The following is a 15901-nucleotide window of genomic DNA, read 5'->3' as shown; positions in this document are numbered from 1 at the left end:
TCATAGACCATACTTAGACGTTAATTAGAGAAGATTGACACGAAGCTCTGACAGTATTTCCGGATTGTTGACATTGGTTCAAATCTCACAGGAGGCATCAATCCTCTGAAGGATGATAAGTGATAAAGTGAGCAGACAGGGCTTCCTGGAAATTGCCTCCAACTATCGAAGACCGCAAAAATCTCGAACTTAATTTTGTTTACTTCATTGAATCTTTACACTGATATACAATTAGTAATATGAAATACTATACGGGATTGATAACTTACTATTTTAATAACTTTCAACTTATTTCCTATGTTATTAGCTCAAATTAAATGTGTAAACTGATTTTCATTGTTTGATTTCCAGGAAACATCTACATTTAAACAATCGAATTTGTTACAATAGGTAATTCTAACGAATAGTTAACATCACATTTTTATTCAGCTGACCATTACTACTGATATCGTTAAGATCGATTGCTTGTAATAAAGGTTTTAAAGGTAATTACACTTTTTCAGGATATACCTAGTGTCAGTTATACATATATATAATGTTTTACACTGAAATCATTGATTATACGGAAACTAACTATTCATTGAAAGTAAAAAGCGTTGCGTTTGAAGTAAGATTTAGTTTTAAGGTCACCTGAGTAGTTTGAAGTAAAAAATTCATTCTTTTTGGTAACACAGTATTAAATTAAAGTCACTAACCAAATTAATTTTATTTTCTAACCACTTTACAGACAAACTTTTGAAGTCATTTTTATTTTAATTATTCTAGATTTTATCCTATTTCGAAATAAAAAAAGATCATAAAAATATATAATCGGTAATTTAATGATTACAAGTCTTTTAACTACCACCGAATATTAGAACAGAAATGGGCTTATGTGTGGCGATGGATCGCCGAGACTACGATTTTTGGACGACCTTTAAGGGACTCTGAAGTGACCTTGGGAAACCCCACGCACTTACTAGGTACAAGGTAGGGTTATAAATTAGTGTGAGGAATCAAGAGTCAGGGTTAGGAATTAGAATTGATATTTTCGTCGCAAGCTGACATCCGCTAAAATGTCAAACTGCTGGTTAGCTATATGGATAAATGAACATCGCGCCAATATTCAAGACTCTTCATCTGATTGGTTCATAAGTTGTCGTCCCACCACGAGTGGCTCATAGTGCAACTGGCTGGAATCACCTTTTATCAAACTATTAATTGATAAGGATGACTTTCCAGTTCCCTTACTAAGAACACACTGGACCCTAGATATTGCAAAGCACGTTGTAGCGATGCTATTTTTCTCAGTATGCTTACGTCTTCCTATCAGAAACATTATACTCACAAGATTGACGACTATTCTTTAGTATATTCAGGTAATAATTTTGTACCCTAAAATGCTATCACATCTGATTATGCTATTTGTTAGGATCAAATGATTCACATTATTGTTCACATGTGACAAATATTCAGTCAATACAACTTATGAACAAAGTCTTTCCAAACGGTGAATTCTTACTTTTTTAATGTTATATTCCTTGTGTGTGTGACAAATTTTGAGCATTGTGACCCATTTTACCCATTGATCACGATAGCTAAATTGATCCCGAACAAGTAGTCTGCACCTGATGTGGATCAGTCCGACAGACACTGGGATGTTCTGGTCCGATTGTCCATGGCTTCCTCCTCACTTACCCCCTTCCCTATACCAGATGATTTGACCCAGAAACAACACATGTCCACGAAGGTTCACAGTTTCATCAATCTCTTTGCCCTCTTTATCTAGTACCCTATGCCGTATTTCTACATTACTTCGAAGAAACTCTGGCAACTTGACCGATAGAGTTCATCCAACACTATAAGAACTTGAAGTACGTGGCTTTGGTCACTATTCAATGACCAACCAATTGTAGGTATATTTCGGTCATGGTCGGCGTAGCTCAGTGGAAACATCTCTGCCAATCATATACACATGATGAGTGATGGATATTCAGAAACCAACGTAATGATTTAGAATAACCAAGAATATGTTAAATAGCATAAGTATTCAAAAAAGGAAGTCCATAATATACACCGATAATAAAGTGACATATATCTACCCCACACTAAACACCTTTTGCTGCTCCCCTTCTCAAAAAGAAACCAGATAAATAAGTAGAACAAAAACGGACTGGTGCATATAATAGAAGCTGTGAAAATTTCCCTCGTTTAAATCATAACCCAAATATAGAAACTGATAAGAATGTAGTAACAATATTATCATGTATATAAACATGTTTCATAAAAACTGCGGCGATAGTTGTAGTCTTAGAGTAGTAGTAATGGTAGTAATAGTAGTATATAAGAGATAATTCACAGCCATGTGGTAAATTATGGTTTAACTGATTGAATTTCAAAATAGTTAATAAGATGATTTGTAAAATTATACAAGATAGACAGATTTATTGTTTGTTGTTGTCGTCACCCATCAAAATAAACATGTTCAAAATGGAACAAATGAAGTAAAAAGTTAAAATGAGATGGAAGTAGATCTCACATATTAAAACAGAAAGAAAAATTGATAAAACGATAACTTTACTACTCAAATAACCGGAAGTAGTAGTAGTTAGCGAGAAAGATTTAAGAGGAACAGGAAAAAAAGAACTAGAAATGATACAAAATCACATTGTATCTTCATGCTGATTGTTGTGTTCATGCTTTATAAAGTACGTAATTGATAGTCACCGTTTTGTGTTATATAACGTACCCATGGGAGTGCGTGATAACCAGATTTTTCAATAATTTTTAAGTGATGAACCTAAATAATAATAATAATAATAATAATAATAATTATTATTATTATAATAGTAATGATAATAATAATGATAATAATGGAAAATGTATTTTTTGTTATATCCCAATGACGTTTCGTGACTTAATGTAAGTCACTTCTTCAGAGTCCAATCCCGTAATAGATAACAATTTTATGGAAAAAATCGAACATTAACCACGTGTGACTATATCCATCATTTCAAATAACTCTAGAATTTATTAAATATTGATTTCAGATTAAGCACCATTGAAAAATAGAGAGTACTGGATATCTGTTTCTTACCAGCACGAAACTGCTCAGAATTCATTAATGCGCTATATCGCGAATTGATTGGAGTTTAAATTGTGCCATTGGATATCAAACCAACAGTTCTAGTACTTAAATGTTCACTACGTGACATGAAGGCCATGGGTTCGATGTCTGCTAGGATTGTGTGGAAGCATTAGTGATCTCATCCTACACTAAGATGAAAAAGCTGCCTGATGGCTCTCTCACTTTCAGTGGTATGAATGGGAAAATGACCGAACTTACTGGATATAACACATTAATCGAACTTGGGGTAAGTGACTGCTAGATTTAGCAAGAGCAAATATATGTTATTTGTTAATAAATGACATTTGTTTATACAAATAACTAAAATTCAATTTTTTATTTGACGAGATATTGAACTCTAAGCATCTGTGAAGTTAGTATTTAAAGTGAACAACCCTTTACAAATTTTGTCGTAGATCTTCAAATCATTTTTTTCAGTCACAAAAATCTTCAAAGCTAAGTCTTAGTCCACTAATTTTGTTGTGAATGTTGTAAAAATAAAGGTTTAACAAGGTTTTCAAAAAGCAGTAACAGTAAAAATGAATAAATCGGAAAAGTATTCCGTCTTCACAAAACCCTCTCTTAAAATATGTAACGTTCTGAGTTTCTGGACTGTGAAGAAATCAAAGGTTATTTAAGCTCCTATGGACATGTTAACATAGTATAATCGGTTGATGGGAACTGGGAGTTTAAACTCAATAATATCAGTTTCGTTGGAGGGACTGACATTAATTACGGTATCATTAAAAGCCAAAAAGTACTGAAAAGGTGTTTGGCCCTAATATGGGACTCATCGGGAGTGGACCCATAGGATGTCTCCATTTTGCGAAAAATACTACCTGAAAATCAAACTAATCTCCACAAAACCACTCTAACATAACGATAACCGAGTGCCCTCTAGTTGCTTTGAGATGAATTCTTGAAGTTCTAGTGGGATGTCGTGACCAGTAGAGTTTAGACATACTATGAGTGAAAGTTGTCACTAATGGCATTGGACGACCATCGCTCCATATTTTAAACCAACTCAAGTTGAAAATGGGTTCAACTGGACGGCAAACCAGTGGTCTGATGGTTAAGGACTTGCTATGAGACCCTAAGGTCCTGGATCCAACCCCTGATATGGCCACAAGTGTATACTGCTAATGAGTCACATACTAGGGTGAGTGAGCTATTCAATGATCCCTGGCACTCACTTTTACCACAGTTGGGGTCAGTTCGCGGTGAACATTCGTAGTCTTTGAAATTTACCCCAAATAAGGAAAACAAGCTAGCGAAATCATAGTTACAAAATGACAATGAACTTAGTGAATTCTTTTAGTGTTGCATAATGTAGAAAAGACGATGTTTCGATTAGGAGATATATATGTAAAACGAGCCCATTTTCAAATGTCAGTTTACATAAATCAGCTCTTACTATTGTATTGAAACAAAATCAACAAAATTTGGTTTTAAAAAATATCTGAAAATTAAAACTATGCAAGACTATCCCCTAACACTATTGCACAAAAAGGTGTACAAATTTTCAATATGATTTAATCAATATAAAATCAATCGATAGAAAAATTATAGTATACAACAATAATTATTCCTAATAAACATGTTTGTGATGAGGCTTTGTTAAACACAAATAAGAGTGAAATTCCAGTTGAAGTGTATGATCTAAAACATTGAAACGCTTCAATCGTTTTTTTTCCTAGTCAACCAATTGTAATTGCCTATATAAAAAGATGTCAAGCAAGACAGATAAGATCTATTTTATAGCAGTCTAGTAGTCAGAAACCATGTGGTATTTGACAAAATTGAAAATTTTAAGAAAGACAGCGTGGTCTCATTTCATCACTAAATCTTTTGAATGAAGATTGAGTCCAAGGTATATTAGTTATGAAAATATGAATTTAAAAAGTCTGATGAATTCATAAAAAAATGTTTTTATGTTTAGCCAGGCAAAGGATACATCTGACAGTCTTTGCATAACAATTATTTACTGATAGTTTCACAGTCTAATAAGTAGGAAAACACCGTAGTGGTCGGTGACCTAAGAGTTGTAGCTTAGTGATTATCTGAATGGTTGGATTTCAATCACAAGATATAAATTTATTTTGCTAACTTTAAACCGAGTATACAGATAAATATTTTTAGTCTGGCAAGGGATGAAAATACTTATTTATAATATGATGAGAGTACTTCTATTTAAAAAAAGATCCGATCACAAACCTGTAAACCAGACACAGTGAAATATGGTATTTCGAATTTCACAGTTATTGGCGGTCTAGACTCCACATCTTGACCTCCTTCCACAGAAGGCAGACCAAAACTGGCTCTTAATATGTATTCTTTACCACCGGGAAAGCTGCGTATTGTCCATACAACAACATTTGTCTCTGGAACATACTTTGCACTACCCATTGTTGTTTTGAATCGTGGTGAGTCAACATCCGACGGAACTGGAACATGAATTTCAACTTGATTCGCTGTACTTCGACGTTTGAATTGTGCTTTAGCCTTTTAAGTTATAAAAAAGTAGTAGAAAAATAAAACAAAGGAAGAGTTAGTAAGTGTTCGGACGAAGTAGGTTAGATATGATAACGAAGTAGTACTGCTGATTCAGTGTAGTGGTTAGAGCATTTGGTTGTTAACCACAATACAATAGGTCACAGGTTTCAACTCCGGCTTGGGAAGTCTGGTAGTAGTAACGTTTTATCAGAACATCACGCATTAAAGTTGAGTGCTCTGTAGGTGAATTGTAGTGAGGTAAGGCAGTAGTGATTGAATGGTTGAAAGTCTAATTTTAACTACCAATCTCAATTCACTTATTCTGGGGTTTCGGGCAACTGAAAAATTGTAACTCAAAGTCTAGTAGACCAAGTTGTACATGGTTACAAAGTTACCAAATAAACAGTATAAGATTAATTTTGATCATATATGCTGCTGGAGGAGCACTTCATAACAAAATCTTATGCAATTTAATCTTTTTTGTATACAATGGATTGATGACAAAAAATGACAAAATATTTTTACAGTTGAAATAATGAGTCAATTGAAGCTAGACCACCATGGAAAACCTGGAAGCACTGGACGGCCGTTTCGTCCTACTATGGGACTCCTCAGCAGTGCGCATCCACTATCACGCCTCTCGAGATTCGAACCCAGGACCTACCAGTCTCGAGCCGGAGCCCTTAACCGATAAAATACTTTTAAACTAAGATTTTAAAAGATACTTTCGTTGTATATTCTTAAACATGGGAATGTAAAAAGTAGTAAGTTCCCAAAAGGAATTAAAATAATTGAGACTATTCATCGAAGCGTATATTGAAAGTCAGGTCTATGGATAATTTGATTCATCAGTTGAGATAATTTGTGGTTTTAATAACACTAAACTTTGATGCATTGAGGTACACTTCGTGTTTGAGGGCTAATGGCACTATCCAGTTGCATAAATCGAGGTGGCGTGGGACTCAAATCTGAGAACTAGCGACTGAAAATCAAATACTTTAACCAATAAGCCACCACTTCACAAAACAAAACTTGAAATTTTTAAAAGCATTTTGATTATTCAGACTACGTGGACAATTTTTAAGATTAGATTATATATATTTCTTCATTTTATCGATAAGGGTTTATTGGACTATTATTGAAGTCGAAATCCTGTCCATTGTGTTAAACGAAATCAGCTGAAAGAGTTAGAAACATCGAAAACTATTACTTAGCAAAATCAACTATAAAACTAGCCACTATGGATATATATATATTGATAGGGAGAGCAATGACTTAATCGATTGAAGTGAAAATGACATATGAATTGATTTTTTTCCAAAGATCTGTGACAAGTAAACATACTTTGAGAAGGAATGGTTAGCTGTATGATATTGTAAATGTGTTCACAAAATTAAATTATACAAATCTGACTGTAAAGAAATCATATGAAAAATGGTGTATTCATAAATTGTTTTAACTTATTTTCGGGGTTAAATATATATACATCGATAGTCTTTGTGTGTTCCCTATGCGTTGGTGGATTCGGGATTTTCAGTACCAACAAGTCAGTTAAGTATATCCGCAGAAATAACGAGTGAAATATAATAGTTATCAATAACTGGGAGGCTTCATTTAGGGTGGTCAATACCTCTTTTATAAATAGTCAACAAGCTGAGTTGACATTTACTCTAAACATATGAGAACAGTTACCCAATATTTTGTGGAAATGATAACTCGAATTTATAAAAACATTTTTCGGGCAAATAGTCAAGGTGAGCTCATGTAACACAGATAAGTATCGCAGACAATCGGAGTTAGCTATTTTATTGGACAAAAGCCTTCTTTACAACGATGACTAATATAGAAATGTTGGTCGACTTATTTGACTTCCAAAGGATTATCTTATTCGGATAGCGTATTGTTTTGTTACCATCGCTTAGGATTTTTTGGGTACAATACTTTACTCGACTAGTCCTGAACCAGAACATAAACTGGAAAAGAACGGGAATAGCTAATCCGAACAGTAAAACATATTAAAAAAGTTAGCGTTTATACAAAATGTATACAGGGGTCTAGTGTCCACTGGCACTGATTGGTTCATTATCAACTAATCAATGTGCTTCGGCATGATCTTGGTTTAAGTGTGTATTAGCCAAGACTCTATCACGCTAACATATTGACCCAATGCCCGAAAATCGGACCTAATAACCAGTACGTAATCAAATAGAGAATAAGTGACCCACAAACCGAATTCCTCCAACCGCCTATGGCATTTTATTGCTTATTTTGCGTTCATATAAGAATCAGCTGACTAGTAATCTCTTTCATTTCAAGTCATTTAGGGTCTTAAGTCGACAATACAATCTCGTAAGGAAGCCAAAATTTAGTCACATTATATCATTGCTTTCATCTACTGACTAACATTCTATTCGTTTACAATTGATTGATCGCTGGGTGAGTAAAACATTATGTGGAGATGACGGGATGCATATCAATAATATCCACCGTGGTTTTAGACGATGTGAAGATTTTTTCGAGGAGGAGTCCAACTGGTTTGTTACCCCAGCAACATCGATTAGAATGTTCTTCCCTCTATTGCCGGTGACTATTGATCCCTCTAACGAGGTGGAAGTCCGCAAAGAACTTCAACTCCTGAAGAGCCACAAATCATCAGGCCCAGATGACTTACCTCTAACCTTTTGTAAAGATGATGGCGACCTTTTGGTTGTGGAACTGACTGAGTTATTCACAAAGATCTGGTAATTAGAGAGTGTTCCAACATCACAGAATGAGTCAATAGTTGCCCCTGTCTTTAAAAAGGGCCCACATCGTTTCTGCAACAACTATCGGGGGATAAGTCTACCTTCGATCGCATCCGTCGTACTTCGTAGATTGTCCAAAACCCGAGAAACATTGACTCGCGAGGAACAAGCTGGTCTTAGTTCTGGTCGAGGATGTGTTGACCATATCTTCACTCTCAACTAAATGTTAAAACACTGTCATACTTATCACAGGCCAACAGTCATAATGTTCTTTAACATTAGAGCCGCCTTTGATTTGTTAGATAGGACTGTTCTCTGGAATTGTCTATCGTAGAAGGGTGTGTCTGAGAAGTTTATTAACATCTTGAAAACCCTACATACTAACACTTCATGCAGAGTGAGGGCATACGACCACCTCTCCACTGTTCGATTTAAGCAGTGAGGTTAAGCAGGTCTGCCTAATCTCACCATTTCTCTTCAACTTTGCCATCGATGACGTTCTGGAAAAGGCTCTGATAAATATAGGTAATGGTGGTTTGACCTGTTGCCTGGAGAAAGACTTTTCGACCTTGAGTGCGCGGATGATATTGTCTCACTGTGTGATGATACCCAAGCCATGCAATCCGCACTTAGTCAGTTGGCAGCCAGTGTCCTTAGGCATGACGTATACCATGCACCTTCCAAGTGCAAAGTAATTCTACAAAACTGACAGGCCCCTGAATCCGCACTCACCCTGGATAGTGAGCAGATAGAAGTAGTCGAGAAGTTCGTGTATCTGGGTAGCCGCGTAAGCGCTGGTGGTGGCGTGAGTGATGAGATCGATTCACGTATAGTGAGAGCCAGAGCAGCTTATGCCAATCTGGGCTATCTTTGACGACTTCTTGATGATAGTCTGGTTGTAAAAGGTCGGGTCTACAACGCGTCGGTGAGGGCAGCTCCGCTCTATGCTTGTAAGACCTAGCCTCTCCGAGTTGGGCATCGTTTTTTCTGGACGATTGCTGACATCAGGTAGCAACGCTATGTTAGTAATGCAGATATTCGGTATCATGTGTTCGGACGATAATTCGATTGGTGTCACTATGTTGAAACATCGACTTCGGTGGCTTGGACATGTTCGTTCAAGAGAATTCCACATCGTGCATAATTTGCCGACGCTGGTAGTGCTTGGGGAAAGCGGAGAGGTGGTCAGTGTGCCACATGGTGTTATGGTATGAAAGATAGCTGTACAGAACTGGCTTCTGGTGGTCCTTCACGATTCCCTGGTTGGGATCCTAGGGATAGTGCAACAGTGTCTAGAGACGTTATCAGACATGGCTCAGAATAGAAACCAGTGACGATCCTACTGTGACTTTTTTTACTTTCTTCACAAAAGTAGATGTAGCTTTTTTACTGAAAGAATTCTTTATGTTTGTGTTTTTTCTAACTGAATTGTTTCTCCTATTGTTATTTCATTCTCATTCACTAATTTCTGTCTGTTGTTGTTCTTCTTATTATACGCACTTTACATTCTCTATCTCTTTACAACCTCATTGTTATTGCGTGGAGCATGTGTATTTGGTGTCCCTTTGTACCAATGTTTGTGTTCAAATAAATAAATAAAAGTGACCAATTTCAAATCTGTCAGGTTCTTCTTAATGTAGCTCAAATTCTGTCGATCAAGTTGAAATTTGGCTACTAGTCTACGTAACACGACATCGCGTGCACTATGTTCAAATGTAAGGTGGTGGTTGGGGGTAGTCGACAGGAAACCCTGTACCCAGGTTTCGGGTTATTTAGCACTTGTCAGCAAGATGTACCTGTAATCTTGAAGGAACTGATGCTCAGTGGTGGGTGCGATCTTCTCTGATTCAGCTTCACAGTCAGAGACGTTACAACTGGTTTATCCGGGCCGCGACTGACCTGCTGTATGACTGAGATCTGCACTAAGAAGGACCTGAAACACATGACATTGGTCACCACACAATGATCAGTGAATTGTAGATACATCTGTCCTACAGGAGGTCAGTCGCGACCCGGATAAATCAATGATAACTAATGTGGTAAGCAAATTAGAAGTAGCCTAATCAGGCCAATCGTTGGTAATCAGAAGCGACCTGAAGGATAAGTGCATTTCGTTGGCCAAGAAATGGATTGGTTTCCTAAGGGGTAGAATTGCATGTATATAAATGAGTACTTGTGCATTTTATTCGGTAGCCCAATAGACCTCGTCTGCTCTTGTCTTCTCGCTCAAGTAGTCAGATAGGGGGTTAGCACGTAGCACATCGTGTATTAGTATCAGATTTAGGACGCCGCCCAGCATAACCGTAATGTCTCTGACCGTGAAGCTAAGTCAGACGGGATCAAATAAGCCAGGGAGCATCAGTTCCTTCAAGATTACAGGTACACCTTACTGACGAGTGTCAAATAACACGAAACCCAGGTCCAAGGTTTTCTGTCGACTGTTTTCAAACACCACTTCACATTGTATTCATTGCTCTCAACAATCAAAAATTTCGTCTCATCAACTCAAAAAAACCTACTATATAACGAGCATACATACTCGATGTTTTTAACCTTCATCACAGATTTTTAGAAAATTTTAAAAACTTTAAGATTATACCTGATTTGATGTTTTTGAAGACAGCTTGAATGGATTTAATAAAAACCTATAAATGTATTATTATTATTTAGTTTTATTTCTCAACAATTATTTTCAATTGAGAATTCCGAGCATTAATCAATTTACTATGAAAACCGATATTTTAAATGTATTCTTATCAAAGTTGTATCAATTCAACAACCTTACAGTAAGAAATAATGACTATTGTTATGAGGTAACAACAGTTGTGAACAAAAGAATTTCGAATAGGAAAATGAAAAGGATAATTATTCCCAGATGTGAAGTTGAAGTGAGAATAAAATTACAGTGATATATTAAAATAGGAACTGAGTGAAGTGATTGAATTAAGAAATTATGTGAATGACAAATAGAATTAAGAGGGAGTGATGGATGATGCATAGATATAGAGAAAAATAAAGCTAACAAATACATTTAAATGTTATTTATAAGAAAAATAAGTAGACATATAAGTAATTAAGTTACATAAAGAATATTATATGATTAATGGATTGTAAGAACTTGAATAGGAATTTTTGAGTACATGATTGAAGGATCACAATCTAATGGCAACTACTTTGGATACGGATGGAACAGTGGTTTAGTTATTAAGGCATTCAACTTTTAGCCATTAAGCCCCAGGTTCAAACCCCACTCTACTACTTCACTCTAAGCAACCGGTTAGTAATACTAGCCCTCACAAAAATTGTACCCCTGATCTGAATACATGAATCTGTATTTGGCGAGTTACATAAAATTATGCTAAAAAATTTCATGTACTTAGCAGAATTCCATATCGTACTTTTAAGGTAAATAATCCCATAGAAAAAAAGATTTGAATAGATAAGACACTTTATTTTTTCAATCTGAAATAAGAACATATGAACGATAAATTTGCAGCTGGCAACCTTGTTTTGAAATTATTATTACAAGCAGTTGATTAAAGTTTCTGTAGCTATCTTCATACCGCATCGTAAACTAATACATAAGTTTTCTCAATGTATAATGTATCTTTGACTTAATGTCATATCCATAACATTCTTTTAAAAGGAGGAAGGATATCTATATACATCAAAACATTCTCGATTTAATATGGCAGAATACTTAGCTTAAGGTTTTGTAATTTAGGCATTGTTTCGTGATATGAATAACAGTTTGTTACTTAAAAAATAAGGTGCTAATCGAGAATTTGTTGCTATGAACGACCTAACTGGGGTTAGTCGAAAATAAAAGTTTAACACTATTGACCATATATACCTTACCACTTTAATGAACTTATGATACAATCTGACGATTTCTTAGCATTGTGAATACTATACTTCCTATCAAGTCTTGATAATTCATATATATCGACTAGAACTCCAAACTATCTTGTAAACTAATTACAGCCAATATTCAACATAAGATTTAAAGTATTTCAAGTAGAGTTGGGTGGTGACCAGCAATGTAATTCAGGACGTGTCTCATCCTACTTGGGGACTAGTCAGCTGGATGTACCTGAACCCCAACATTTAGAGAAATAAATATAGAATTTATATGAAAATAGTAAAATATGCATGAATTCACCTTCACCATATACTCCATACGGCTATGTGCATGTTTCTCAATTATTGCTTCTACCCAGATAAGAGGTTTAACCTAGATTTGAAAAGAAGTTAAGACAAAATATATCGGTTATAGAGATACGTATTTTTTATGACTGTCTGTTACATAAACGATGTACGATACAGTGTAGGGGACCTGAAGAATAACAACTACTTCATTTAAATAGTGAAGCTGATGAAAACATTTTATAATTCCGTTCTATTTGAAATTGTAATTTACTAATTTAATGATTCATCTTGAAGGTCGTATATCATGAATTTAGGTCTCGCTACATTATCCTGATTTAAGAGACTAAGTATGATTATCATCCCTCGCACAACAAAACGATGTTGACTAGTATATCAATGCATATAAGGTTTTTAAGCTACATGTAGGTTTAGACAGATGGTTAGAATATAAGATTCGACACAGTAGTATGTAAGTTCAAGTTGATATATTTTTCGTCAGCGAACCTAGAAAAAATTATCCATCAAATTTATTTATTTCAAGTACAGATTTTGGTACAAGAAACGTAAAATAAATTGTCTTATATATTGAATCGATGCTACGATGAAGATACGGAAGGTCAAATAATGGTAGTAACATTAATTCAGTTTCTTTGACAAATGTTTGCTTTTCCTTACACATTTCCATTATAATTAAATCCTAGCCTGAATAAACAACTCTAAATGCACATTATTTCCAAGTAAACACATGAAGTTTATTTCCCTTAAACTTATTGTTTATCATAAAAATGCACGATGATTGACACTAACATCTGTTTTGAAGGATATATGGCATACGTTGTCTGCTATGGATTTGTATTCACGAACTCAGTACAATACAGTAAGTTTTAAACATGTCAACTAGAGGGTATCTGTGCTGACCGGTGACCAGGCATAACATTTGAACCTGTCAGGAATGCTGATTTCTTTTTGCAGGACCAATACTGAGATAAGGTGCATTGGTCTTTCACACTTAAACTACCAATACGATTAAAACAGTAATCATTGCTTGAGTGGGTTACCACAACTGTCAGCTAACATAACGTAGTTTGGTACGCCAATCTAAGTGATACAGTCAAGCTAATAGTGAATTATTTATTACGATTGTATTTCACCCACACTTCTAGCTTATTATTCACCTTTAAAGGACAATGGCTACTTACTAATTTTTACACTCATAACAGTCATGTGTTTTACCGACGTGTGCTAGTTGATAAGATCAATTTTATCACATAGACGTATCAATTAAGATATTCCTCACACAAATGGAATAATCCAGATAAAATACATGTATCGAAACGCCTTAAAAACGTAGTTATTTTGATACATCAATTTAATGATAATCTATTAAGTGGATATTTGAGTCCCATGATGGACAAATAAAATACCTAATGATGACAACAAATAAAACACTTACATGCGTGTTGAGCCTGTAAGACATAAGTTCAAATTCACCATCTGGAGGGATAAAAGAGATTGTTCGATCATTTTCAAATCTTGACAGCCTAACACATTGGTGGAATTTCACATCTTCCAGTTCTACAGCTTTGCCTTTATCACCTATATAAAAAATATTGGAGGGTAAATGTGAGGCAAACTACTTACGTCCGATGTTTTCAAATCTGACCTTATCATTCACTCCTAAGCGAAGCTCAGGCATTCCAGAGAGATAAACACGAAGTTTTATGCTCCCTACAATCTCGCTGCGCAAAACGGTGCCAGTGGAGCTTACCTAGCATCTTAAATATCAGACAATTTAGACATACTAATAGATTCACGGACTCAACAACATCCAAGAAAACTTCATTTTTCCGATACTTTACATTTTCCGAGCGCCAAGATACAGCATTTGTAACAGCAACTGGAGGACGTGGAGCCACCTCTAGTTTGTGGCTCTCTTGTGTAATATATTCCTGAAGGATTTTTGTGTCAGTTGTCTGTGGGTAGCCAAAGTCCATAATTTCATCCAACAGTTCGTATGTAATAACAAAGTTATCACGAATACTCTCCTCTTCGAACTCCCCAAAATATTCAAGAAATATCTGTGTTGATGAGAAAACTAAAAAACTTACATTGACGAGTTTATACAAAAAAGCAAGAACCATTGCTACATTGGCGTTTTTGCGAGTTAAGCATACCAAATACAGGTAGTTGTATTTAACGTAAGTGAATGTTATTTCGCCTAACTGTAAAACTGGAATAAGACTGCCTTCCTCTTCCCGTTCCATTGCAACAGGCATGAACTTTTCGATGGCACTAGTTTCGACATCACCACGATAATTCCTATGAATGAGAACTTTCCCTTTGTTGTCTAAAATATATAATGCCGACACAACCATATCGTAGCGCTAAAGACAAGCTAGGCGCTTTAATTCATCGGTCGTCAGTAATGAGGATAGGAAGTCAACCAACCTACAATAATCCCTACAATTCGTATCGCTGTGTAGATTGACTGTCGCTTTAAGTTATTAGTGTCTATTACTGATAAAAACGTATGTAATTCATCCTGGCTTTTGAGCAGACTTTAATAACTTAGAATGTGACGGGAGTCATTTTTACTTTCATAAAAATTCTCTTGTTTTCATGGAAAATCATGATCTTCAGCCTACACACACGTCCTATTTTTATATCCTTGATTTTTTACACATGCTCCTCGTGAATGTATGCCTGTCACTTATATATATATATATATATATATATATATATATATATATATATATATATATATATTTGACACAATATGCACTATCTATTTTGAGCTATAACAACGCTTGTAATGAATATTATAGCTAGTTGACACATTTTCGTCCTTTTAATTTGTTTCTCCTGCTCTATGTTCAGTGACCCGACCAACGGATGATTTGGTTAGGGCCCAATGGCATTTCACTTGCTCTACAGTCGGCTATAATACCCTAGACATTTCCTCGTCCAAGTAATGAAGTGAATTACGAATAACCCATAAGACTCTGAGTCGTTTGACGGTGGTAGTCTTACAGTTACTCTTATTTCTAAAGTCGTTGCTTTCTATAACTTTGTAGTCCACTGCTTCCTGTGACACAATTTCACTGGTTGTGTAGTGATATGGATAGCTGCAGTTATTTGGTTGCATCACTACACTCCTGTCAGAATTAACTTCTAATGAATGCCTAAAAATCAGTTCAACTGGTGAATTTAAGTTGTTCTGTAATATTATTCTGACTGATATAATGTATATAGGTCTCCAATCTTCACATCGCCCGCAAACAATAGAACATATGACTTTGCTACAGTTGGAAAGTCATATAGAAAGTAAAAAAAGAAGAGGACCAGGGATTACACCTTGAGTCACTCCATTTTTCAAAGTTTTTCACGTTGATAGAGCTTCATTTACATG

At 35.4% G+C, this 15901-nt stretch overlaps 1 protein-coding gene across 1 annotated transcript; it reads right to left on the bottom strand.

The window, feature by feature from the left end:
- Positions 1-2099: 2099 nt before the first annotated feature.
- On the bottom strand, positions 2100-14897 carry Smp_064240 (putative clathrin coat assembly protein ap-1). Its single transcript, XM_018794361.1, has 7 exons — positions 14601-14897; positions 14295-14570; positions 14134-14260; positions 13946-14088; positions 12506-12577; positions 5321-5608; positions 2100-2779 (listed from the first exon to the last, which is right to left on the bottom strand). Exons 1-7 carry the CDS (start codon positions 14865-14867, stop codon positions 2681-2683), a joined length of 1272 nt encoding a protein of 423 aa, XP_018648782.1. The 5' UTR covers positions 14868-14897; the 3' UTR covers positions 2100-2680.
- Between the last annotated feature and the right edge of the window lie 1004 nt (positions 14898-15901).

The sequence above is a fragment of the Schistosoma mansoni genome, chromosome 1, assembly GCF_000237925.1.
Source record: "Schistosoma mansoni strain Puerto Rico chromosome 1, complete genome".
Classification (NCBI taxonomy): Eukaryota; Metazoa; Platyhelminthes; class Trematoda; order Strigeidida; family Schistosomatidae; genus Schistosoma; species Schistosoma mansoni.
The sequence above is the reverse complement of the archived record's forward strand: the minus strand, read 5'-3'. Positions and strand labels throughout refer to the sequence as shown.

Excerpts from the sequence above, each read along its gene's own strand:
- Smp_064240 (XM_018794361.1), bottom strand. The coding sequence starts at position 14,867 with ATGGTTGTGTCGGCATTATATATTTTAGACAACAAAGGGAAAGTTCTC. Across the intron at positions 12,578-13,945 it reads CTTACAGGCTCAACACGCAT|GTTAAACCTCTTATCTGGGT; the intron begins GTAAGTGTTTTA and ends TTTCAAATCTAG. Across the intron at positions 5,609-12,505 it reads GTATGGAGTATATGGTGAAG|GCTAAAGCACAATTCAAACG; the intron begins GTGAATTCATGC and ends ATAACTTAAAAG.